Source organism: Notothenia rossii (genome assembly GCF_949606895.1).
Source record: "Notothenia rossii genome assembly, chromosome: 2".
Lineage (NCBI taxonomy): Eukaryota > Metazoa > Chordata > Actinopteri > Perciformes > Nototheniidae > Notothenia > Notothenia rossii.
In genome coordinates, this window is record NC_136904.1 from 94,659,033 (window position 1) to 94,686,864 (window position 27,832).

Here is a 27,832-nt window from a genome sequence, read left to right on the forward strand (position 1 = left end):
CCCTCTCCCACTGCTTTAACGCGCAGTATGGTCACCGGCATGGTGTCACTTTGTGTGGAAAGCAGGTGGGGACACTTATTTTCAGATAAAAAACAACTAGTGTATTGCGTGCTTATGGTGCATAGGCTTACTATTTGTTAGCAACACCATTCTGAAGCCTGAATACCTGTCTTCCCTCTTTAATGTTGCAAACCCGACTCAACTGATTGTTATATACAAAGAGAGAACATGTACAACTTGGACAAGAAGAAACTGTGTAAAGAGTTGTTAAAGTTTCTGATCAGCACATCATGTGTTGGGGTCATTTTGGAATAAGTAGGCTGAGGGGCAATTCTCTTGAGCTTGCATTAATCTTTTGACGACTAGTGCAGTGCCTGTGCTCTACTGCTGCAAAGCTGAAGCAATTTTAGCTTTTTCTGTTTTCTATATCTCTGCAGATTACACCACGTTGGTCCCCAGAAATACAGCGACAGTGAGCGAATGGACGTTCGCTCCAGATTGTACATGTTCTCGTGTGCAAATGAACCACTGCTGTCTTCTCCAGTGTTCTTGGTCAGTTCATGGCAATGTTGTCTTTTTTAAGTTTCCATCAAAGTTACTCGTTAACGTTTCATGTACTAGCGATCCTTCGGTTCCCAGGCCAAGTCCCTAAAGACTGAGCTACTGATGCCCCCATGTTTCCCATATGTGTTTTCTGGATTATTTGTTGGCATTCCCTGAGGATTTGCTGCCTGATTCGCTCTGGCCAACTCCTATTACTCCTGTCCAGTCTGTGATCTGGGCTGACACCTGCTGCTGAAATATAAAAGGAATATGTTGACCATGTTAGATTGTGTTTCCTATATTTTTGAAGAGTACAATTAGGATTGCGTAGTGTGGAAGGTGTTCGGGGACGTCCACATTGCCTGTATAACTCTGATATCATGAGAGACAATATTAAGAATTACGTTGATAAATGCATTCTAAAGTAAAGGCTATCCAAGAACATCTTTTTTGCAGGTCTCCCATTAAAAAGAGATTGATGATCTCAATGGGATTCACCTGGTTGATTAAAGGTTTGAAATGAAATGAAATCCGAACACAGAGAGGCAGGATCTTGTAATGTTAGCCTGGATTTGTTTCTGAATTGAATAAAATCCCACTTTGGCTGCACTTGATCCACCTGTCTTCTTTCTTCTTGATCAGAGAGTTTTGTGTTTGGCACCTCAATACAATTGTAATGTTTTACCATTTGCTGTTGTGTAGCACGGTGGCAGGGGTTGGGAAGCAAAGCTCTGTTCCGAGTCAGAACAAATAACAATTGTCCGGTACCGGGGCTAATAATATTTTATATAATTTGGTATCGATGTCTTGGGTAATACTAAGCACTCCCTGAGACCTTTTTTACTCCGAAAAACTAAAGTGAGAAGTAACAAATTAAATAATACTGCTTTTAGCATTTTATCCTTCCATATCTGCATTTGTTTTGCCGCCCGCAAAAAACAAAACTACAAGTAAATATGTTTATTTTAAACTTGTGATTAATCTGATTACATGATTTTGATCTACTGACCAGAGGTCGCGTTAACCGAATATGTTCCGTCTATGACGGATTTTCTTTAACAATGACGAAAACGTCTGAATGCAGTCCGTCAAAAAACTCGGAACAGCGCCAAAATGTCCACTAGCAGCCCAAATTATATTACATCCTTAGTGGCCAGGTTCCTCTGTGTGAAAGTGTAGACTGAGGGCGATCTACTGCAATCTACTGTAACTGTATTATTTAGTAATTCACACCCCTGTCAAGTTGGTCGTGAGTGTGTGCATATTAAGTAGTGTTATAAATTAAAATCAATGTTTTATGGCATGACTTGGTTTGGATGAACCGTCAGCTTAAAAGCTATTTTATTTTATTTTATTTAGTATTAAATAAAAAGTTATGAAAGAGATAAGGAGGAGAAAAGGCGTGTGGATGTAAGCGAAAATGCCGTCGGACATAATTAACATTGCAACTGATGACCGTCAGTTTACTGTCCCCAAAGTGACAAAAAAAGTATTAATTTGGACACGCTGAAATACGTTCAATTTACAATAGGCGGAGCTGCAGTAACACCTTCCCCGCCTTTCAGAGACTTATTGCTGGGTAGAAAAGCCATGTGCATCACCCTGGATCTCTGCATGTGTGTGCAAGTCTGAGTCTGAGACCCTCACAGCAGTGACTACGGAGGGGGGGCTGCTGTGATGCGCTCTCACACCCTCTACACATTCTAAAAGACCCATTTTAATTGAAAACTGAATTAAAACAGAGCCCCCCGAGCTTTGCAACTAATCTAGCCACGATTCCAGCTCCTTTCCTGGGTTTAAATGATTTATCTTATCATTAATATGGTTCCTTAACACAATGCACATGGTCTGGAGCTCACTGGGGTCCTGCATATGCTTTAATCAGGCGTTTTAACACTTTTTTCCATGAAAGTTATTTTTATTCACTATCATGGGGCTATGAAAATTTAATTCCGGGTAATTCGGAGCTCAATTGTACCTTTTACTATTTAAATGTATTTGTATTATATATGTTTGGGCTATAAAAGTGACATTTTTGGATGACTTTGTCAGTTTATGGAGCTTATCCCACAAATCCTGGAGGGTCCAGGCCGAATTTGGGAGCTCTTAGGCGGCCTGCCATGCGCCCCCACCCGTGGATAAAAAAAAAAGGAAAAGAAAACGGTCAATTATATCTTAAAATAATCAAAAATGAAGTTTTAAAAAAAATGTTGAATTTTTTCTAAGTGCCAACGGAGAAGGGGCTCAAAACTGTTCAACCCTTCGGTGCTTCGGGCCGAAGCCCCGGACACTTTTCCACTCCCCCGTTGCAAATTACAACGGAGAGTGGAAACCAAGCCTCCCCTAGTACGTTAAAAAAATTCACTCATCATTTTCAGACTACTATCTCCACAAAATCGGAAACCCAGTTTTTGAGAGGACAAAAAAAAAGGAAAAAAGACGGCTGTGTAACTTCATGGAGGAATTCGTCCGCTCCATGTGCACTCTGGCTCGGATACATTTTGTTGCCCGGAGACCGCCCAGCATGGTTCTTACCAAACTTTAAGTTTTTGAACTGGTCTCTGGAGGAATGCAAGGGGAGTTGACAGGGGACTCTACCCGCCTTATGAGGCACTATTTTCGGATACATTTTTAACACTTTTAGCCCTTTTCTATGGTTCTCCAAAAAGTTAACTCAGACTTTTTCTGATTTCTCACTGATCGAATAGCAAACGCGACCCGTCATCGGAGGGCCTCCGCCGGCCTGGCCTTGTGCCGGTGCTCTGGCGGTCAGTTCCTCCGACATGCGGGTTCGGCTCTGATGGCCGGGAGGGTGTGCTGCTTGGGGGCAACCCTGCGTGTCTCTTCCGATATGAAGCGTGACCAAGACGAACCGTCTGACTCAGGGGTCCCACCACGGGTCCCGCAGCGGGGTGGAGGTTCCAGGCTGGAACCTCCCAACCTCCGCCGCGATGCGCCCGGCAAACACTGTTGTTTCTCGAACCCTCCACTTTTGCATAGCGGCCTTCGTCGGCTGCGGCATTCAGCAATTGGCCTTGCTCCGGGCAACGGTTCCCCCGGGGACCAGTGTTCGGTGGCTTCACATGATATAGGGTCGACCCTACTTCATCACAGGCTACCTATTTGATCCTGCGTAACCACATATGCTTGTCTCAAAGGAGTAACGGCCTGGTCCAGCCCGGGTGTTTCTCTCCAGCTCTGATATGAGCAATTGGTCCAGCGGAAGCTGAAGTTGACAGCAAACCACGCACCACCAGGAGTGGAGCCTGCGGCTTAAATTTGACTCAACACGGGAAACCTTACCCAGCCCAGACACGGAAAGGATTGACAGAGACCATCTTCTAACTGACATTACTTCTGATCGAAGTGAGTGTAATCGGTCTCGGCTGCCTTCGTCCCCCTAAGTGTAGACGTTTCGGATGTCCGGTGCGGTTGCGTGGATCCCCTGGTCCTCCCTCCTCTCCGTTGGCGCAAACTCCCTTTTTCCTCCTCTCACGTCCGGGTCTTCGGGTCGGGGCGTGGGGCGCCCCGTCGTATGAGTATTTAGTTATGCCTTTTGGTCTCACCAATGCTCCTGCAGTTTTTCAAGCCCTTGTCAATGACGTTTTAAGAGACTGCTTGAATCGGTTTTGTTTTTGTCTACCTCGACGACATTCTGATATACTCACCCGACAAAGACTCCCACATCCATCATGTACGCCAGGTTCTCCAGCTACTTCTCAGGAATCAGTTATTTGTCAAGGCTGAAAAATGTGATTTCCATGCCACTACTGTTTCATTCCTTGGTTTCATCATATCCCGGGTCTTATTCAAATGGATCCTGCTAATTTTAGTGCAGTAGCCCAGTGGAAGACTCCTGACAGCCGAAAGAAGGTCCAGCAGTTTTTGAGGTTTTCTAACTTCTATCGAAGATTTATTAGAAACTTCAGCGCTATTGCACTAACACCTCATGCTCTTACATCCCCTCAGGTTCCGTTTGTGTGGTCTACTTAGGCCGAGGAGGCTTTCACTCGGCTCAAAAGTATGTTCACCTCTGCCCCTATTCTAACTGTCCCTGACCCAAGCCGTCAGTTTGTGGTGGAGGTGGATGCCTCCAATTTAGGTTTAGGTGCTGTCCTGTCGCAGCGGTCGGAGAAGGACAACAAGATGCATCCCTGTGCTTTCCTCTCCAGAAAACTCTCGCCAGCTGAGCAGAACTACGATGTGGGAAACCCTGAGCTACTGGCTGTAAAAATAGCTCTGGAGGAGTGGCGGCATTGGTTAGAGGGGGCTCAGTTTCCATTCTTAGTATTGACGGATCATAAGAATCTGGAATACATAAGAAAAGCTAAACGTTTGAACTCTCGTCAGGCTAGATGGACTTTATTTTTCAACCGCTTTAATTGTACTTTGTCTTACAGGCCGGGGTCCCAGAACATGAAGCCCGATGCCCTGTCACGTCTATTTGACCCCGAGCCTATTGCCAAAGAGCCTGAAGACATCCTGCCACTGAACCGTGTGGTTGAAGCGGTGACTTGGCAGATAGAAACAGAGGTGAAGCAAGCTAACGGTGAGAGCCCTGCACCTAGTGGTTGCCCGCAAAATCGTCTTTTTGTGCCTATTACCATGCGTTCACAGGTGATCCATTGGTCGAAGATCTCTGTGGACTTTGTCACAGGTTTACCGGAGTCTAAAGGTAACACCACCATAACATGGTACATTTTATTGCCTTGCCCAAGCTTCCATCAGCCAAAGAGACGGCTGAAGTAATGATGACTAATGTTTTTGGTGTTTATGGTTTTCCAAAAGACATTGTTTCAGACAAAGGACCACAGTTCATATCGCAGTTCTGGAAGGAGTTCTGTAACCTGATCGGAGCCACAGTCAGCCTCTCATCCGGATACCATCCAGAGTCCAATGGCCAGACAGAACGCCTGAACCAGGAGTTCGAAACGTGCCTTCTTTGTTTGGTTGCTCAGAACCCTTCGTCCTGGAGCAGATGCCTTACCTGGGTTGAATATGCCCGCAACTCGCTTCCCACCACTGCTACCGGGTTTACCCCTTTCCAATGTGCCTATGGTTACCAGCCACCTGTGTTCCCGGAGACTGAGAAGGAGGTTAAGGTTCCCTCTGCCCACGCCCTGGTGAGGCGTTGTCGCCGCATCTGGAGTGCCGCTCACAGAGTACTTATGAGAAACTCTGAGCGAATGAAAAAGGCAGCAGATCAGAGGCGCCGACCAGCTCCCGTGTACAAGCCTGGTCAGAAGGTCTGGCTCTCGACGAAGGATCTTCCTCTTCAAGTCGTCTCCCGAAAACTTGCAGCAAGGTTTGTAGGTCTGTTTCCTGTGACAAAGGTTATTAATCCTGTGTCTGTCCGTCTGCGTCTTCCCAGGTCCCTGAGGGTCCATCCAACTTTTCATGCGGGAAGACTGAAACCAGTGAAAGAAAGTGTATTGGTCCCCGCAGCCAAACCTCCTCCGACCCCCCCCCCCCCCGACTGATCGAGGGTGGCCCGGTTTATGCAGTCAAGCGTCTGTTGGCGGTACGCAAGAGAGGAAGAGGCAGACAATTCCTCGTTGACTGGGAGGGTTATGGGCCTGAAGAACGCTCATGGGTTCCATCCAGTTTTGTTGTGGGTCAGGATCTTTTTGACGATTTCTACCGACGCCATCCACAAGTACCTGGGCCGTCAGGAGCCGTCCCTAGAAGGGGGGGGTACTGTTATGTCTCGTAAAATCTGTTAAGTTAATGTTTTTAGTTCAGTCTTGTATCCTGTTTTATTTTGTAGTAACTTTTCCTTCTTGTTGCAGATTACCTCACTTATTTCCTTTGTGTGTTTTCCCTCCACTGTGATTGTCGACTCCGCCCTAATTGTCTGCATCTGTTCCCCCTTAGCCTGCCTATATATAGATTCTGTCTCCCTTGTCTTGTTGCCAGTTTGTTTCGTCCCATGTGCCTGACTGCCAGCGTGAAGTCCATGTTTTCTGCTAAGAGCTGAGACCCGTGTTTTTGGAATTTACTTTATCTGTTGACTTTTTGACACTATGTTAACCTTTTCCTCGTAAGAGTGTTTTTTGTTATCTTAACCTGTTACCTCTACGGAGAGCTCACAGTGCCACTATTTTTCAGTAAAGACTTTCTTTTGTACTTTGTTTGTCGAGTCGTGCTTTTGGGTTCATACTGGTTTGCCTAGCCGTGACACACTTTCCATGAACTTGTGATCCTCTCTTGACATTTCCAGACGCTCCTTGTGTTGATGTTCTGGAAATTCGAGCTTCACTTGCTGCTTCAACAATTCCTCGATTTCTATAACAGAAATGCTGTTTGCTGTAACAACTGGCTTAATCCTTCCTAAAGGTCCATTTATTGTCCAACCTAAAATGGTTTTAACAGCGTACGGGCCATTCCCTTGGCTGTTTATGACTTTGCATGGCTCTAGAGCTTTGGGCACGTTGCGCCCAATTAGCTAGCCAACCTCTGCATCAATTTGTGTTATATTGATCTCTTTCAGGTATTCCCATTGTTCCACGTCCTCTTGAGAGGGAATATTTGCCTTTTGTACTGGTATTTTGTTTTGGGAATAAACAGGTGGACGTGCTACATACTGGTTACTTTCAAGAGCACATATTTCAAGGTCACATGCAACAGATGTTTTAGCTGACTCCTCTTTATTCATTGTTCGTAGGAGTATCTCCGTGTTGTGTCCAGTCACTTTAAGCTGCTGTAGAATGGTATTACCCTTTTTAGTGTTCACCTTCACAGGAACGATAGCCAGGGTGCCTTCAGGCTCACCGGCCCCAATATCCTCCTCCCGTGAATCATCTTTATCCATATCCACTAAAGCATTTGCAACAGTCTTTACCTTTCCTTTGCTCGACTCTATATCACTGAAATGCAAAAGAGTGGGGTGTGTGAGATTGCACTCTTTGCAGGTATGTCTTTGTTTGCATCCTTTACTCATGTGGCCCTTTTCCAAACATCCAAAGCAAAGTCCCTTGCCTCTGAGGAATTCCAACTTCTTTTTGTGGTTGTTTTTGAGATCTGATTGCAAGCAGAAAGATGATGTTCTCCTTTACAGTAGATGCATCGGTTTGATTGGGATGTGTCACTGTGTCGGTTACGGTTTTCTTTCTGAGGTATTGGGGATATACTAGTGGCAAAACCACTTTTATATAACTCTGGAGATCTCTGTTTGAACCTTGGGCTGGGAGTAGCAGGAACGAATGTGTAGCTTGTCTTTGCTGATGTATTTGGAATTTCCTTTACGTTTCCAAACACTGGATGAGAAAGGATTCTAGCATGATGGTCGACAAACTTCACTAGATCTTCAAACTTAACTCTTCTGTTGTTTCTATCTTGTATATCACAAGCTTTAGCCCTCCAGTTTTCTCTCAGCTTATATGGGAGTTTAGAAAGAACAGCTCGCATGTTGATTGAACAAAGGCAACACTTTGCACAGGACATTAACCTCGTTGAAAAGAGGAAATGCTGCCAAAAAGACAGCCCTATATTACAAATGTGGGAATGCTAAGCACACCATAATCCGGCCCAAAAAATCCCACATATCAGAAATAATTCTAAGACACATAGGCCTACACATCCAAGTTGGTCACTCACACACAGAAATCACATGCTGTCAAAACCAGGACAACAATATTGGATGTCCTCTGCAAACTCCTCAGCACGAAAGATCATCAGAAAGTGTGTTTTCTGCAGACGTATGCAGTCTAAAGTAGGAGAGCGAAAGATGGCAGATCTTCTTCAGGACCGCGTGATGCCAGATTTGACACCTTTCACTGCAGTTGGCATGGACTATTTTGGACCGTTTGAGATAAAGCGAGGTCGAACCAATGTGAAACGATGGGGTGTAATCTTCACCTGCCTCACTAGCCGTGCAATCCACCTTGAAGTGGCTAGTGGTTTGGACACAAACTCTGTATCAATGCAATACAGAGACTCTTATGTCGTAGAGGTACTGTGAAAACCATCAGATCTGATCAAGGTACACATTTCATTGGTGTGCAAAAGGAGCTTGAACAATCATTAAAAGAACAAAAACACGACAAAATCCAAAGCAACCTTCTCCAAGAAGGGATCGAGTGGATATTCAACACAGCAGCAGGCCCTCACCACGGAGGCGTATGGGAGCGACTCATCAAGTCACTAAAAAAGATCCTGAGCTATGTGGTAAGAGAACAAGTCATGGATGATGAGGCATTGCAAACAGCCTTATGTGAAGTGGAAGCTGTAATGAATGATAGACCCATCACAACCATAACAAATGACTTGAATGATGTGGAGCCTTTAACACCTAATCATCTGCTTCTGCTCAAAACCCTGTTATGCCACCTGGACTCTTCGTGAAGGAGGACCTGTACTCAGGAAGAAAATGGAGACAGGTACAATATCTGGCTGATCTTTTCTGGAAGAGATGGGTCAGAGAGTATCTTCCAACAATGCAACAACTAAATAAATGGAATAAGATCAGAAGGAACTTTCTTCCTGGAGACCTCGTTGTTATTGTGGACGATTCGGCTCCCAGAAAGTTCTGGGTGCTAGGACGGATTCTGAAGACCCTGCCAGGAAGTAAAGGACTAGTCCGAAGTGTTTTAGTTAAAACAAAAACAAGTGTTTTACAGAGGCCTGTCAACAAACTCTGTTTGCTCCTGGAAGCTGGAGATTAAGTGGACTAATGAAGCTCAGCGCAAGTTCAGGCAGGAAGACCCATCACTTTGTATTGCACGTCATGGCAATACTCGCTCCGTTCACTAATTGATAGGGAGCGCCACTCCTCAAGCTAACCTATCACTTCCCTCCATCCACAAGCCTAATTATCGCGCCTGTTAATCCCTCTATATATGCTCTCCCCTTTTCCATCAGCTGTCTTCCAGGTGTCAACGCGCTAAGTTGGTAGCTTACACTCCTCTTACGCCTAAAAAACACTGGATACGAAAAAAAAAAAAAAAAACATGTCTACTTCAGACTCTTCAGAGATCCTACCTTTTTCGAAGGATCTTGATCCCGATTCCGATGCACTTCCAGAGGAAGCGTCAAACTCCTCAAGTCATCGTCGCCTCAGTTCTCGTCTGAGCGCCCGCAGCGGCTCTCGCACAGCAGAGGCAGAATTCCTCGTCGCCCATCTTCGCAAGCAGGGCATCACCCCAGCCCCAGATCTCCTGCTTTCCCAGCTCCGTGAGCTGTCGGACCAAGCCTCCGGCGCGGTCTCCCAGCCCAGGCCAGCAGCTCCAGCCAGCCCCCCCCGGAAGAGGGCGAGGGTGCTCTCGCGGCCGCGGGGCAAAAGGACTAAAAAAGCGAGTCCTCCAGGAGCTAGCTCGGCCAAGAAATCCTCCACTCCTCAGGCTCGCTCCAGCGGCGCTCAGCAGCCCAGCACCGCTCAGCCCAGCGCCGCTCAGCCCGGGAGCTCCGGCACTCAGCCCCTCTTCGATGGCAGCCTAGTCAACACACTGCAATCTCTGGCAAGTTCTATGCTCCTAATCGACGCTCGCCTCCATTCCATGGAGAGAGGCCGGAGCTTCAACCTCTGCGGCGGCCCCGCCGGGTCAGGATTTTGCATTAGGCACGGTAGTTTCTTCTCACTCTCTGGCTTCCGCCCTCCCGGCTCCTCCCTCAGGTAGGCCCTACATTCCCCAGGCCGCTAACATCTCCTCACGGCTCAGAGCTAAGATCCTCGACGGGAAAGACATTAATTTAGTCAGCCTTATTCTGCCGTCCCCGGAGTGCGACAAAGCCATCGCCTCGGGAGGAAGCATTACTGCGGTATTTAAAATGTGACTTTAGTGCCAAAAAACCTGCAGTCAGCCACCAAAGAACCCACCGTAGTCTCTCAGCTCAATCAAAAAGAGCTCAACTAAGGATATTTAATCGGTCCTTTCCATTCCTCTCCGTTCCCAGTGTTCCGGACAAGCCCAATAGGGGTCGCTACACGCAAACACTCTGAGAAGAAAAGGCTCATCTTCGATCTGTCCGCTCCTCGCGCTGGCCCGTTTTGCAGCATCGATAGCCTTATTCCTATTTTTCTCTTCATTACGCTTCAGTTGATAATGCCATCGAGCTCATCAAATTCGCCGGGCAAGGAGCGTGTCTCTCCGAAGCAGACATTACTGACGCGTTCAAAATAATTCCCATTCACCCATCTCAGTGGCACTTGTTCGGTTCGGCTCCAAATTCTACTTCGCTGTCCGTTTAACCTTCGGGTGCAGAAGTAGCCCTTGCATCTTTAATTATTTTTCCGAAGCCCTCTGCTGGATCCTTCTGAACATCGTCAGAATCCCCTCCGTCCTGCATCTATTGGATGATTTCCTCCTCATAGATCCCCCTCGGGACAACTCAGGCGCCTCTCTAGCAAAACTCAAACTATGCTTTCAGGAGTTAGGTGTTCCCCTCTCAGGAGAGAAAACGCTAGGTCCCACCACACGCCTGGAGTTTTTGGGCATTACACTCGACTCCGTAGACATGGAAGCGTCTCTCCCCACGGACAAACTGCAGCGCATTCGAGACATTACAAAGTCCTTCTGTGAGCAACAAGTTATCACCAAGCTGCAGCTGCTCTCCCTGCTCGGGCACCTCAACTTCGCCATGCGTATCATCCCTCAGGGGCGCTCGTTTATTTCCCGGCTCCTGGATACAGCGTCGGCTGTAAAAAACCTCCATGACCACGTCTTCTTAGATGAAGGCTGCCGCTCTGACCTGCGGTTCTGGTCCCTCCTGCTCGCACACCGGAATGGCGTTGCCTTCTTCTACGACGACCTCGTGTACTCCTCCGACTCCATGAGATTCTTCACGGACGCTGCCCCATCCGTGGGTTTTGGGGGTTTCTTTCAGGGAGAGTGGTTCGCAGGCTCATGGCCTCCGGCATTCCCCAGCCATGCCTCTTCCTCCGCTCTGCATGAGATCTTTCCGATCGCTGTTGCCTGCCACGTGTGGGGTCACCTCTGGCCCCGGCAGCGGATCTCAGTACTCTGTGACAACCAATCAGTGATCGAAATTATTAATAAAGCGCGCTCCCCGTGCCGTGACATCATGCCATTCATGAGAAGCATCACGTGGTCTTCCATCACCCACAACTTTCTCATCTCCGCTCGTCACGTTCCCGGCCACCTCAACTCAGTGGCTGATTCCCTCTCTCGTTTCCACTTCCAGAAATTCCAGAACCGCCGCCCAGAAGCCAGCGCTCAACCCGTCAGGATTCCTCCCCTGCATCTTCTCTCTTTCTTCTAAATAGAAGCTCCCTAGCAAGGCACCTCGGATCCGCCAGGTTTTTCTTGAGGAAGGGCTTAGCCGCTTCCACCCTTAAAACATATGATTTCGCTTGGAGAACGTTCGCTTTATTTTGCTTTTCCGTAGGCATTACACTTAAACCTGTTCTCATCTCCACCGTGTGCGCCTTCATGTGCTACTGCGCCACTGATCGCCACCTCAAACCCCAATACATCCGGGGCCTCTTAGCAGGAGTTCAGTTTAACATTCGCTGTTCCGATCCCGGCTTTCCCAGCCTGTTCACAAACCAGTCAGTCAAACTCATTCTCAAAGGTCTTATTAGAACATTTCCCCCTGCCTTAGACCGGAGACGTCCTATTACACTCTCCACTTTACGCCTTATGCTCTCCAAACTTAGAAGAAGGTTATTCTCCCCTTATATCGATGCACTACTTGATGCTTTATTTCTCCTAGCTTTTTATGCTTTCCTCAGACCAGGTGAATTTACCACAGCTTCTCTAACGTTCGATTCCAGTCGAGACGTCTGCTTGTCTGACATATCCTTTCACGCCAGCCATTTTAGCTTAAATCTTAAGCACTCCAAATGCGGCGGCGCCTGCTCCGTTATCGCCGCCCGCAATGACTCCCAGTTCTGCCCTTATAAATCCATGATCAAATTCCTACAGCTTAGACCTACTTCTAATCCCCTCTCTCCATTATTTCTTATCTCAGGGAATTTCCCCTTAACTCAACGACAGTTCAACCACTATTTAAAGCAAGTTCTCATGAAATCCGGGTTATCCCCCCTCCTATACACGGGGCATTCATTTAGAATAGGTGCAGCTACTTCCGCTGCTAATCAAGGCGTCTCATCCTCATCCCTGCAACAACTCGGACGGTGGTCCTCCTCCGCTTTCTCATCCTACATTCGTCCGGACCTCAGTGCCGTGCTGGCTATCCAAAGGTCTCTCCAACCTTAAATTGGTATGCATATAACTGGTGGTGGTCCTTTAGCATGTCAGCACGTATATTCGCCCCGCGGCTCATGCTTATCTTGACATGTCTAACCCTGTACGTCCAGGTTGTAACCTTCGGGTCCGTATTAAATGTGTCCCTGCTAAGTCAGGTTGCCCCGTATGTCCGGGAAGCCCCGTACGTCCGGGAAGCCCCGTACGTCCGGGAAGCCCCGTATGTCCGGGACGCCCCGTACGTCCGGGACGCCCCGTATGTCCGGGACGCCCCGTACGTCCGGGACGCCCCGTATGTCCGGGACGCCCCGTACGTCCGGGATGCCCTGTATGTCCAGGTTACGGGGCCTGTGCTGGGTGAGGGGAGTAGGAAGTGATAAACTGGGTCAAAGGAATGGGCCTAGGAAATATGTTCCTCAACAATTGCTAGAGATAAGGAGGCAGAGTTTTCTCTTGCATATAATCCAGATTATCGCCAACTCCGCTGTTGACGTTGTCAAAGAGTTAGTGTTGGATATGTGTTGCTTGCCTTGGGCGAATTGGGTCCAGTGACACCGACAAAATGCATGGTGGAAGCCTGGTTCTTGCAGAAAGCTGTGTCCTGTAGAGGCACCTGAATAAGCCTCCACCAAACCTCCTCTCTTTACATAATTTCTATCTGAGTTTACAGTTAACTCTCACAGTAACGTGATCAATCCACGTTACATCAAACATTGCCTTTGTATTCAGTACAATTCAGTTTGCTGAAGCTCTTCACGTGTTGATGGAGTTTAATGAGATCCATAGAGGAGTTAGCAGTCAGATAAAAAAAACTCCCACAGACTCAGACACTTTCTGGCACTCTTTGTGTGAAGCATTAGCACTCTTCATCACAGCTTGCATGTTACTGCAAGTGAGACTGTTCAGGTATTGTTCATGAGAGTTAACATATGATCTGCCTGCATTACTGATGGATTCTCAATTCAATGTGACATATTTAACTCTTGACGGTCATGTGGAGGTGCAGAGATATAGATATCTGTATTTTGTGATAATGTTAACGGTTTATGTTCTGATCATCTGCAGTAATTCCACTATTGTGTGCATCATTGCTTTACACAGAAACCTCCATGAGCCTATGTACATGTTCATTGCAGCTTTGTTGATTAACTCTGTTCTTTATAGCACCAATATTTACCCCAGGCTTCTGATTGACTTTTTATCAGAGAAACAGATCATATCTTATCGAGCCTGTCTGTTTCAAACTGTGATGTATATGACTTTTACCTTTTCAGAGTTTTTACTGTTGGCAGCCATGTCCTATGACAGATACGTGTCTATATGCAAACCTCTGCAATATTCAACCATCATGAGAAAAAGAACTGTCAATGTCTGTCTGGTTTTGTCTTGGCTTCTGCCGACTTGTGAGACTGCAGTGGGAATTATTATTTTTTCTAATAGCAAACTCTGCAGTTTTACTATTAGGGGGATTTTTTGTAACAATTCAATTTACAATCTTCAGTGTGTGAGCCCAAGAGCTCTCTCTGTATATGGAGTGCTCATGTTGGTAAATCTGTCCCTTCTGCCTCTTATCTTCATACTTTTTACATACACCAGGATACTTATAATATCATATCAAAATGGTAGAGAATACAGGAGAAAAGCTGCACAGACCTGTTTACCCCACCTGTTGGTTTTAATCAACTTCTCCTGTTTATTTTATTTAGATGTTGTTATAATTCGTTTAGGGTTAAATATTTCCAGAATGACACGTTTGATATTGACTTTGCAAATAGTTTCCTATAACTCCCTCTTCAACCCAATCATATACGGACTGAAAATGAAAGAAATCTCTAAAAGGCTTAAATTGTTGTGTCGGATGAAATCTCACTAATGTTACCTGGGTTGGGTGAAGATTTAATAAACATAGCACAACAAGTCAGGAAATGTGTGTTTGGTAGACGAATACTTTTTTGTAACAATGCTTCTTGGCATTACATTTCATACCGTTGGAAATCCTGTTTATTTCTCTTTTAAATGGAGACACATTTGTGAGGAACAAGCGTGTTTGGGATGAGAAGCAGAGCTGAGTGTGTGGGTCACGTCAGGTATAATGGGCCAAATCTTCTCTGCCAATGCCAAACAGCTTTGCTTTTGCTTTTGACTCATTGTTGGTGTTGTTTGGTGTTTGAAAACTTGAATAGTTTTTTTTGTGCACTCAAAAGTCTGCATAAATTGCAGATGATGAAAAATTAAGAAATGTGACAGAAGAGATCAGGAAGCTGCATCTTTAACAGCCGCCCCCTCAGAGACAGAAACTAATAATTACAAAGAAGAATCAAAAATAATATTTTACCAACATAACGTAAAAAATAAAGTATACAACGAAAGCAAAAGCCTACATAGCAATAATGTGTGTGTGTGTGTGTGTGTGTGTGTGTGTGTGTGTGTGTGTGTGCGTGTGAGTGCCCCCAAGGAATATGATGAAATGTATTCAGATAACAGCAGTGTCCACAGATGCTGATGTAATGAGGGTCTTTAAAGCCCCCTCGATTAAAAATTACCAATGATTCTGCGGAAATATTTTTCTCATCTTCTCTAAAAACAGAGACCTGTTTACGTGACGTGTCATGACTGCTGAGAGGTTGTTGACTCTCTCTTTTGTGTTTATTATAACTTAATATAACAGGTGGGCCCCGCCTGGCTCTTTCAGTTGTGTGGTTTGTTTACATGTTACAGTGACGTCACTTCTTCTTCTTTGGCACGTTAGAGCCCACTACTATTGCCATACTGGCTGTTATTGTTAAATAATGTTTGTGTTCGTTCGGATGAATTTCTTTGAGCTATGACTTCTTTATCCTCTTCGTAATGCAGACTGAGCGCTGTGTAATTAGTTATTATGTTTAAGTTTACTCTTGGTAATGCTCTGGTTAGATTTGGTGTCCAGGGCTGCTGGGTCTTCTTAAAGGTTGTTTTGTGTTTTTCTGTATTTTTCTTTTTGTGTTTGAATGTTTTTTATGTCTGTTTTACATTAATGGTTGAATCTAGCAATCTTTACAATCATGAATCACATGTATGCGTAACAAGTGACAGGAACATTATTTCCAGACTGGATGAATTAAAGGGTATAAAAATCATTCATTTGAATATCAGGAGTCTATTGCCCAAAATTGATTTACTTCGGATATGGGTTGTTCTACATAAACCTAAAATCATCACACTCTCTGAAACTTGGCTTAGTAGTAACATTTCCGATAGTGAACTACAAATCACAAATGATTTGCTTTACAGATCTGATAGATGCAGCAGGGGTAGAGGTGTGGCTAGTCTCCTCTGACCTTGTGACTGAGATAATTGCTACTTCTATAGAGCCTCTACATTTTTAATGCATTTTTACTAAAATTATTTTTCATGAAAATAAATGCTTAACTATTGGTAGCATCTATAGGCCACCTTCTTCACCTGCAGAGTCTTTTAACCACATCATCGACACTAACAACTCCATTTCCTGCGGAAATGAAATAATCTTGCTCGGTGATTTCAACAGAAATTGGTTGGATAAATCATCTGATAGAGAGAAAACACTTTTCAGTAGTCTAAATGTTAAACAGCTAATTAATGAGCCAACTGGTATCACTCTCAGAACCCAATCTCTGCTTGACTGGATGCTGGTGTCACACCCTGACAGAATCTTAAAAGCTGGTGTCATGTCGGATTGCTCCAGCGATCATTCAATTGTTTATTGCGTATGGAAAATCAAATTAATCAAACTACCTCCAAAACTAGTCAAAATCAGACAACATAACAAATTGAATGTTGATGTATTTATTAATGATGTTGTTGCCCTTAATTGGGACAGATTTCAGCGAATACGTTTTGTACAAGATGCTTGGGATGTTCTGCATAAGGAGCTCACTGAGGTCATGAACAAACATGCACCTGTGAGAACGGTTAAGGTCAAAGGTCAACATCTCCCTTGGATCAGTTCTGAACTCATCAGTCTCTTTAGGGAAAGGGATAAAGCATGGTCGATATATCGTCATTCAAGAACTTTAGTCGATTGGGAAGTATACAGGCATCTTCGAAATCTGAGTAAAACCAAAACCCAAAATGCTAAATCGAACTGCTATAAAGAATCTCTCAAATCGGACTTTAAGAATCCCAAGCAATTTGGACTAAAATTAAATCTATATTAAATAAATCAGGTAAGCATTCTATTAATAAAATAAGAACTGCTGATACAATAATTCATGACCCGTTATCCATTGCCCAAATATTTAATCAGCATTTGGCTAATGTATGTTCCACACTACTATCTGACTCCTATTTGACGACTGGTATTTCAATCAGGAGAAACGTGATGTATGGAATACATGTTTATTATCGGGTCACATTATATAAATGAAACATAATGATGACAGATTATAACAGTGAATAAAATTGTGTTTGGCGATTAGGCCCAGGTTTTGTAAGATATCATTCGGGAAGGGAAAGAACCGTTTCCGATGAACCCCCAAAAGAAGTGAAAGTATGGAGTACTCAACGTGATGAAATCTTACCTTGTGGTATGCAGTGGAGATCTATGGATGAAATGAGAGCTTAGTGCATGTGGGGATTTTAGACATACTAATGCCTCCTAGGCATCCTTCCTGGACGTACGGGGCTTCCCGGATGTACGGGGCGTCCCGGACGTACGGGGCATCCCGGACATACGGGGCTTCCTGGACTTACAGGGCGTCCTGGACATACGGGGCTTCCCGGACATACGGGGCATCCTGGACGTAAAGGCAAGATAAGCAACATGGCAAGATAAGCATGAGCCGCGGGGGCGAATATACGTGCTGACATGCTAAAGAACCACCACCAGTTATATGCATACGTACCAATTTAAGGTTGGAGAGACCTTTGGATAGCCAGCACGGCACTGAGGTCCGGACGAAATGTATGATGAGAAAGCGGAGGAGGACCACCGTCCAAGTTGTTGCAGGGATGAGGATGAGACGCCTTGATTAGCAGCGGAAGTAGCTGCACCTATTCTAAATGAATGCCCCGTGTATAGGAGGGGGGATAACCCGGATTTCATGAGAACTTAATTAAATAGTGGTTGAACTGTCGTTGAGTTAAGGGAAAATTCCCTGAGATAAGAAATAATGGTGAGAGAGGATTAGAGGTAGGTCTAAGCTGTAGGAATTTGATCATGGATTTATAAGGGCAGAACTGGGAGTCGTTGCGGGCGGCGATGACGGAGCAGGCGCCGCCGCATTTGGAGTGCTTAAGATGTAAGCTAAAATGGCTGGCGTGAAAGGATATGTCAGACAAGCAGACGTCTCGACTGGAATCGAACGTTAGAGAAGCTGTGGTAAATTCACCTGGTCTGAGGAAAGCATAAAAAGCTAGGAGAAATAAAGCATCAAGTAGTGCATCGATATAAGGGGAGAATAACCCACTTCTAAGTTTGGAGAGCATAAGGCGTAAAGTGGAGATTGTAATAGGACGTCTAAGGCAGGGGGAAATGTTCTAATAAGACCTTTGAGAATGAGTTTGACTGACTGGTTTGTGAACAGGCTGGGAAAGCCGGGATCGGAACAGCGAATGTTAAACTGAACTCCTGCTAAGAGGCCCCGGATGTATTGGGGTTTGAGGTGGCGATCAGTGGCGCATTAAGTGTAATGCCTACGGAAAAGCAAAATAAAGCGAACGTTCTCCAAGTGAAATCATATGTTTTAAGGGTGGAAGCGGCTAAGCCCTTCCTCATGAAAAACCTGGCGGATCCGAGGTGTCGTCGTAGAAGAAGGTGACGCCGTTCCAGTGTGCGAGCAGGAGGGACCAGAACCGCAGGTCAGAGCGGCAGCCTTCATCTAAGAAGACGTGGTCATGGAGGTTTTCTACAGCCGACGCTGTATCCAGGAGCCGGGAAATAAACGAGCGCCCCTGAGGGATGATACGCATGGCGAAGTTGAGGTGCCCGAGCAGGGAGAGCAGCTGCAGCTTGGTGATAACTTGTTGCTCACAGAAGGACTTTGTGATGTCACGAATGCGCTGCAGTTTGTCCGTGGGGAGAGACGCTTCCATGTCTACGGAGTCGAGTGTAATGCCCAAAAACTCCAGGCGTGTGGTGGGACCTAGCGTTTTCTCTCCTGAGAGGGGAACACCTAACTCCTGAAAGCATAGTTTGAGTTTTGCTAGAGAGGCGCCTGAGTTGTCCCGAGGGGGATCTATGAGGAGGAAATCATCCAATAGATGCAAGACGGAGGGGATTCTGACGATGTTCAGGAGGATCCAGCAGAGGGCTTCGGAAAAATAATTAAAGATGCAAGGGCTACTTCTGCACCCGAGGGTTAAACGGACAGCGACCGATTAAATATCCTTTGTTGAGCTCTTTTTGAATGAGCTGAGAGACTACGGTGGGTTCTTTGATGGCTGACTGCAGTTTTTTTGCCGCTAAAGTCACTGAGGGGGGGGAAAGGACCCCTACCCTGAACCCTTAAGAGAGCCCTGACAAAAGATAATCAACGAACACGGGATTTGGGTGAGTCGAAAGCGCATCTGCTAAATTTGTGGTGTTAATGGAAGTTGAGGGGTGATGTTTTAAGAGGTTTCCACCACGTTGATTCTGGCACGGGAAGGGGGGCCGGCGCCTTGGGCAAACTGACCTCGGGTGAGCATCCCTGCAGGTACTGCAAATATGAAGAAAAGTACAATGAGGGTAGGAACACACGTTCTCATTAAAAGAAACGCAAATCTTATTATCCCCTTGTTTGATCACCTGATGGTTTGGTTTATTGTTCCCAGAATACTGCGTGGGGAAAACGCTAGACCCGGAGAGAGGCACTGAAGGGCAGAGCGGAGAGGTGTGGCCCTGCGCTCCGCAACTGATGCACGAGACGACTTGTTGCCCGCCGGTAGCCATAACGAGCAGCTCGGTATCCAGCACGGACCAGTCCAGGCGGATGTTACAATGAGCTAAGTGCAGCGCTGCTTTGCTAGAGAAGCTTTTATGGTATTGGTAAAACACGGATTTCCCGTATTTGATGTGAAGATCGCCGATCATGGCCAGATAAGCATCTAACTCCACTCTCCTTTCAGGGTAAACTGCGCAGAGGGCATCGCGGAAGATGATAAAAGCTACCAGAAATTGCCCTATAGAAAGGTCTTTGAGGATCCGGGGGTCTGCAGATTTAAATACCGCAGTAATGCTTCCTCCCGAGGCGATGGCTTTGTCGCACTCCGGGGACGGCAGAATAAGGCTGACTAAATTAATGTCTTTCCCGTCGAGGATCTTAGCTCTGAGCCGTGAGGAGATGTTAGCGGCTCGGGGAATGTAGGGCCTACCTGAGGGAGGGGCCGGGAGGGCGGAAGCCAGAGAGTGAGAAGGAACTACCGTGCCTAATGCAAAATCCTGACCCGGCGGGGCCGCCGCAGAGGTTGAAGCTCCGGCCTGGCCTCTCTCCATGGACTGGAGGCGAGCGTCGATTAGGAGCATAGAACTTGCCAGAGATTGCAGTGTGTTGACTAGGCTGCCATCGAAGAGGGGCTGAGTGCCGGAGCTCCCGGGCTGAGCGGCGCTGGGCTGGGCGGCGCTGGGCTGCTGAGCGCCGCTGGAGCGAGCCTGAGGAGTGGAGGATTTCTTGGCCGAGTTAACTCCTGGAGGACTCGCTTTTTTAGTCCTTTTGCCCCGCGGCCGCGAGAGCACCCTCGCCCTCTTCCGGGGGGGCTGGCTGGAGCTGCTGGCCTGGGCTGGGAGACCACGCCGGAGGCTTGGTCCGACAGCTGACGGAACTGGGAAAGCAGGAGATCTGGGGCTGGGGTGATGCCCTGCTTGCGGAGATGGGCGACGAGGAATTCTGCCTCTGCTGTGCGAGAGCCGCTGCGGGCGCTCAGACGAGAACTGAGGCGACGATGACTTGAGGAGTTTGACGCTTCCTCTGGAAGTGCATCGGAATCGGGATCAAGATCCTTCGAAAAAGGTAGGATCTCTGAAGAGTCTGAATTTGACATGTTTTTTTTTTTTTAGTATCCAGTGTTTTTTAGGCGTAAGAGGAGTGTAGGCTACCAACTTAGCACGTTGACACCTGGAAGACAGCTGATGGAAAAGGAGAGAGCATATATAGAGGGATTAACAGGTGCGATAATTAGGCTTGTGGATGGAGGGAAGTGATAGGTTAGCTTGAGGAGTGGCGCTCCCTATCAATTAGTGAAGGGAGCGAGTATTGCCATGACGTGCAATACGAAGTGATAGGTCTTCCTGCCTGAACTTGCGCTGAGCTTCATTTGTAGTTTGAAAATACGTTTTCGTATTTCCCATAATAAGAAGCTCCTGGGCGTTTACGGAGCTGGGAAAGCAGGAGATCTGGGGCTGGGGTGATGCCCTGCTTGCGGAGACAAATTGGGGCCGGTGAGCCTGAAGGCACCCTGGCTATCGTTCCTGTGAAGGTGAAAACTAAAAAGGGTAATACCATTCTACAGCAGCTTCAAGTGACTGGACACAACACGGAGATACTCCTACGAACAATGAATAAAGAGGAGTCAGCTAAAACATCTGTTGCATGTGACCTTGAAATATGTGCTCTTGAAAGTAACCAGTATGTAGCACGTCCACCTGTTTATTCCCAAAACAAAATACCAGTACAAAAGTCAAATATTCCCTCTCAAGAGGACGTGGAACAATGGGAATACCTGAAAGAGATCAATATACCACAAATTGATGCAGAGGTTGGCTAGCTAATTGGGCGCAACGTGCCCAAAGCTCTAGAGCCAAGCAAAGTCATAAACAGCCAAGGGAATGGCCCGTACGCTGTTAAAACCATTTTAGGTTGGACAATAAATGGACCTTTAGGAAGGATTAAGCCAGTCGTTACAGCAAACAGAATTTCTGTTATAGAAATCGAGGAATTGTTGAAGCAGCAAGTGAAGCTTGAATTTCCAGAACATCAACACAAGGAGCGTCTGGAAATGTCAAGAGAGGATCACAAGTTCATGGAAAGTGTGTCACGGCTAGGCAAACCAGTATGAACCCAAAAGCACGACTCGACAAACAAAGTACAAAAGAAAGTCTTTACTGAAAAATAGTGGCACTGTGAGCTCTCCGTAGAGGTAACAGGTTAAGATAACAAAAAACACTCTTACGAGGAAAAGGTTAAAATAGTGTCAAAAAGTCAACAGATAAAGTAAATTCCAAAAACACGGGTCTTAGCTCTTAGCAGAAAACATGGACTTCACGCTGGCAGTCAGGCACATGGGACGAAACGAACTGGCAACAAGACAAGGGAGACAGAATATATATATAGGCAGGCTAAGGGGGAACAGATGCAGACAATTAGGGCGGAGTCGACAATCACAGTGGAGCAGGGCCGGCCCTGACCAATTTGCCGCCCTAGGCGAGATTTTAGATGGCGCCCCCCACCAAAAAAAAAAAAAAAAAATTCCAATGTTAATAAAATCACACAGAAGCTGTGTCCCATAAGTTTTTTGGGATATTTATTTATTTTAACACAAATACAACATTGGCCCCTCCACTTGCTCCCTGCTGAGGTCAGACAGGGCAACAAGTTGCTCCTCTGCTGACAGGCACACAATCCACCTGTACTGATATACAGCCCGTGAGAGACTAATTGCCTCACCTTAAGAGCTGGATGTGTAAGAAGTACAACCCAGAAACATTTACTAATTTAAAACAAAGGCTGCTTTGCTGAACACTTAAACATACTACTTCTGGGTAGCGAAATATTTGCTATCAATCAATTCAGTCTTGGTTAAAAGCAAGATTTAGCCAAAATCCAACCATTAAAATACTACAGGCCTCAATCTCACACCTCAACACCTTCCCTTAGCCTGACTCTCCTTACCTTTCTTAAAGCAAAATTATCTATGACATCATCATAAGACAGCTGTTTTGAGACCACATGGTTGATGCTTATGATGGATAGTCCACTGAGACGTTCTTGTCCCATAGAAGCTCTCAGGTAAATTTTGACCAGTTTGAGCTTTGAGAAGCTTCTTTCAGCAGCAGCCACTGTAAAAGGAAGAGTGGCAGAGATTCTCAGAGCGACCCACAAATTGGGGTACATTTCTGTCAGCTTCTTCTCATGAAGTGTGATTACTTAAAAAACTATGATTTATTTGAAGATTTTCAGTCTGGCTTTAGAACACAACATAGCACAGAGACAGCTCTGGTTAAAGTCACAAATGACATTCTAATAGCCTCAGACAAGGGACTTGTCTCTATTCTTGTCTTGCTCGATCTTAGTGCTGCATTTGATACTATCGACCATGATATCCTATTGCAAAGACTAGAGCACTTAGTTGGCATACAGGGAACTGCTTTAGGCTGGTTTAGGTCCTATCTATCTGAACGTTCTCAGTTTGTACGTGTCAATGATGAATCTTCCACGCAAACCAAAGTTAGCCATGGAGTGCCACAGGGCTCAGTGCTCGGACCTATTTTGTTCACATTATATATGCTTCCGTTCGGCAATATTATAAGGAATCATTCTGTAAACTTTCATTGTTATGCGGATGATACTCAACTATATTTATCAATCAAGCCTGATGAAATTAATCATCTAAATAAAATTCAAGACTGCCTCAAGGACTTAAAAACGTGGATGACCTCACACTTTTTGATGTTAAACACGACCAAAACTGAAGTTATTGTACTTGGCCAGAAGAATCTACGAAACAAATTATCTAAAGATATACTAACCATGGATGGCATTAATTTGGCCTCCAGTGAGACTGTAAGGAATCTTGGTGTTATATTTGATCAGGATTTATCCTTTAACGCCCACATAAAATCAATCTCAAGGACCGCCTACTTCCATCTACGTAATATTGCAAAAATCAGGCATATCTTGCCTCAAAACGATGCAGAGAAACTAGTCCATGCATTTGTTACTTCAAGGCTGGATTATTGTAACTCCTTATTATCAGGGTGTACCAAGAAGTCAGTCAAGTCTCTTCAGCTGATTCAAAATGCTGCAGCTCGTGTACTAACCAGAGTTAGGAAAAGGGACCACATTACTCCTGTTCTGGCTGCCTTACACTGGCTCCCTATAGAACACAGGATAGAATTTAAAATTATTCTTCTGGCCTACAAAGCCCTTAATGGGCAGGCGCCATCTTACCTTAAAGAACTCATTATACCCTACTGTCCTACTAGGGCATTGCGTTCCAAGAATGCAGGGTTCTTGGTTGTCCATAGAGTCTCTAAAAGTACAATGGGAGCCAGAGCCTTTTCTTATCAAGCTCCACTTTTGTGGAATCAGCTTCCAGTTTGTGTTCGGGCGGCAGAGAGCCTATCCGTTTTTAAGAGTGCGCTTAAGACCTTCCTTTTTGATAAAGCTTATAGTTAGGGCTGATTAGATTCAGCCCCTAGTTTTTCTGATATAGGCTTAGTTTGTCGGGGGACATCTTACTTCTTCCTTCTCTCTGTCTATACCTGTGTACTCTCATGTTCCGATTAACCCAGCTTCCCCAAATTTCTTTCTTTTTGGTGTCTATCTACGCCGGGATCCGGAGTCATGGATGATCCTGCGGTCCTGTGTCATGGATCGCGAGTCCTGGATCTTGAGTCGTGGCTGTGGTCCTGAGTCCTGGATCCTGGATGGACATCCTCTTGGATTCATCTTCCCATTATACAGACATGCATTTCCAAATATTTGGTCTACCTATGTTGCAAATGTATTATCTTTTCAATTTACACATGGCATCTATTGCACGTCTGTCCGTCCTGGGAGAGGGATCCCTCCTCTGTTGCTCTCCCTGAGGTTTCTCCCATGTTCCCCTTTAAACTGTGGGTTTTCTCTGGAAGTGTTTCCTTGTACGATGTGAGGGTCTAAGGACAGAGGGTGTCGTATTGTCATACTGATATTCAGTACAAACTGTGAAGTCCACTGAGACAAATGTAACATTTGTGATATTGGGCTATATAAATAAACATTGATTGATTGATTGATTGATTGAAGGAAAGTCAATAGTTCCATGTTTGTCATTTTCTTTGATGGCACATGTGGAACATTTTGCATTTCTGCAGCAAGTTCCCTGCCATCAATGTCTGGTTGTCCATCATGGGTCAGAGCAGAGCTCAGGGTTTGACAGTGCTTTGGCAGTTCTTCGTTTGATGTGGTGGGAAAGTTGATGAGCAATCCAAACTTGTCATTTACCTCTTCAAGGTGCTGAAATCTCTCATCAAGTGAAGAAAGGGCTGTATCCACAACCACATTAAAAAATGTGATTTCCATTTTTTCCATCATCAATAGGCTCATCTGGAGACTCATAACCAAACTGCCGTTTTGTGGATCTCAACCGCTTTTGTTTGAGAGCAGACTCACGTTCATCTCCTCACACATCTCCTTTGCAGTTGTCTGTGCATCAGAAAATCCAGTCCTTCTGTAGCAGGTGAGGGAATCTCCTGTTTTCTTCAGCAGGTCGACAGCCACATCCAACTGCATGGAGGGTGGCTGCATCAGTTTGCTCACATGCTGGATCTTGTAGAGGATGTCATACCATATGGTTGTGCAAATGATAAAACGGTAAGATCCAATCTCCTCAGCCAAAGACTGGGCTTCAACTCTCACCACAGGGTCTGCAGTTGTTTCCCTCACCTCCAGAAGAGCCCCTCTGATTTGCCCAGCCTGGTACTTTACTGCCTCAACGCTTTTTATCCTGCTTTCCCATCTGGTCTCTGACCACGATTTCAGGGTTGTTTGACATGTTTCAGCAGGATGTCCCATCTAGGGTGGAGGCCGAGAAGAGTTTGTACAACTTTGTTAAATAGCCAAAGTAGCCTATAGCATCTGGTGAGCTCTTTGCAGCATCAGCTACCACCGGATTTAAGGTGTGAGCACCACAAGGGACAAAAAAAGCTCTTGGGTTCTGTTGAAGCAACCTAGCCTGAACACCTTGATTCTTACCCTTCATGTTGGCACCGTTGTCAGACGACTGTCCTCTGCAGTCCTCAAAGGGGATGTTAAGTTCCTCCAGCCTTTTGAGAATGAGCAATGTCAAACTTTCCCCTGTTGACTGCTCTGCCACAAGAAAGCCCAGGAAATGTTCTTTAACCTGTGGTTTGTCTTCTAGCGATACTATCCTGACAATAACAGAGAGTTGTTCTTTATGACTCAGATCAGGAGTGCAATCCAAAATGATGGAGAAATACTTACACGTTTTTATCTCTTCCACAATTGTGTCCAGTATTTTAGAGCTGCTTGAGTCAATCAGTTCATTTTGAATTATTTTGCTCATATAATGTGTGTGACTGCCAGCTCCACTTTCCACCCTACCAACATGCTGCTTCATGACTGGATCGAATTTACGACTACTCTCCTGATGGGGGTCCTGCCAACCCTATCTCCTGTGCCGTTGGAGGTCCCGCCAACTACTCTCCTGCCGGGGGTCCTGCCAACCCCTTGTCCTGTTCCGTTGGAGGCCCCGCCATCACCTGTCTCGCCGGGGGTCCTGCCAACTCCTGGTCCTCTTCCGTGGGGGATCCTGCCGAAGCCTGTCCCACTGACTCCGGTTCCTGTTCGGCCGACAACGGGTCCTGCCCGGCCTCCGGAGCTGTCTGGTCTTCGCCCTCAAACACGGCCACCTGAGAGCCACGGTCTTTGCCCTCGAGGCAGCCCTCTGAGAGCCGCGGTCTTCGCCCTCGAGCCCGGCCCCCTGACTCTTCCTGCCGCTGCCTTCGCCCTCATGCTCGACCCCATGAATTCGCCCTTTGTGGTCTTCGCCCCTCCATGGACTCTGCCTTGCCCCCGGGCCGTCCGCCCGAGACCCCCTCCTTGGTCTCTCCCTTGCCCCCGGGCCTTCCGCCCGAGACCCCCTCCTTGGTCTCTCCCTTGCCCCCGGGCCGTCCGCCCGAGACCCGTCCTCCAGACCCCCTCCACCAACCCTTTCTTGGCCCTAGTTATGTGTTTAACAGGCTTAAGATCAAATGGTATTGAAACTAAAGTAACATTATATGCAGATGATGCCACTTTCTTTCTACAGCCTGAAAAAATTGCATTAGATGCCCTCATAGGTGATTTAAATAACTTTTCAAAATTAGCTGGGCTAAGGTCTAACTTTGATAAATGCTGTATTATGAGAATAGGAACATTTAAGAGACACAGATTTCAAGCTACAATGCTCAGCTCCAGTCAAATGGTGTAATGGTTCAGTGAATGTTCTGGGAATTCATATTCCAGAAAATCTCAAAGATCTAGTTAAGCTAAATTTGGAGCAAAAAATGCAGAATACGGAGGAAATAATTCAACCCTGGAAAGGGAAAGCTCTCTCATTACAGGGAAAGATTATATTAATTAATGCTCTTGTGATTCCACAGTTTGTTTATCTCTTAATTTCACTTCCTTCCCCAGGGGCGTCCTTTTTTAAAAAGTTTGAACAACGAATGTTTAAGTTCATCTGGAATAATAAGCCTGACAAGATAAAAAGGCAATACATATATAATACACTTGAAAATGGTGGACTAAACTTAAAACATTTGGCAGCAATGAATTCATCCTTAAAAGCATCTTGGATTAATAATGTGTATCATGATAGCCTTTGGAGAACAGGTCAGAACTTATTTTCAGGGCACTTATTGTTTGACTGCAAACTGTTTCCCTTTTTCCAATTAAAACCTCACCACTGTGAATGGTTATTCAAAGACATATTAGTAGAAATCTCACCATTTGTTAGAGATGCATTGAAGGCTTGGTTGAGTTTCCAGTATTACCCCCCAGATACACCAGAATAAATCCAAAATCAATTAATATGGTTGAACTCAGAAGTTTTAATAGATGGGAAACCACTATTATGGGAAAGTCTCCTGAGAAAGGGAATTATTTTTCATGAATGATTTCCTAGATAGCTCAGGTAATTTAAATCAGTGTTTCCGCTGTACGTATGGTCAGATATGTGATTTCCTTCACTTTAACCAGCTGCTTTCAGCGATAACAACTAACTGGAAACGTAAATTAAAAAAAGATGGAAACCGACAACAGGTCTGTACACCTCATACAAGAAGTCAGAAATGGCTATCAAAAATGAAAATAAATAGAATAATTTATAATCACTGTTTACAGAGCAAGGCCCTTACTGCTTTTCCTCATGTGGTCTGTTCTTTCTGGGAAGACACATTTAATATTCTGAAACCACACTTGATTCCT

General features: G+C 45.6%; 1 protein-coding gene across 1 annotated transcript; it reads left to right on the forward strand.

Annotated features, from left to right (window-relative positions):
• Positions 1-13,656: 13,656 nt before the first annotated feature.
• On the forward strand, positions 13,657-14,580 carry LOC307029780 (olfactory receptor 2A7-like; the record flags this gene model as incomplete). Its single annotated transcript, XM_079665863.1, has 1 exon — positions 13,657-14,580. One exon carries the CDS (start codon positions 13,657-13,659, stop codon positions 14,578-14,580), a length of 924 nt encoding a protein of 307 aa, XP_079521989.1.
• Between the last annotated feature and the right edge of the window lie 13,252 nt (positions 14,581-27,832).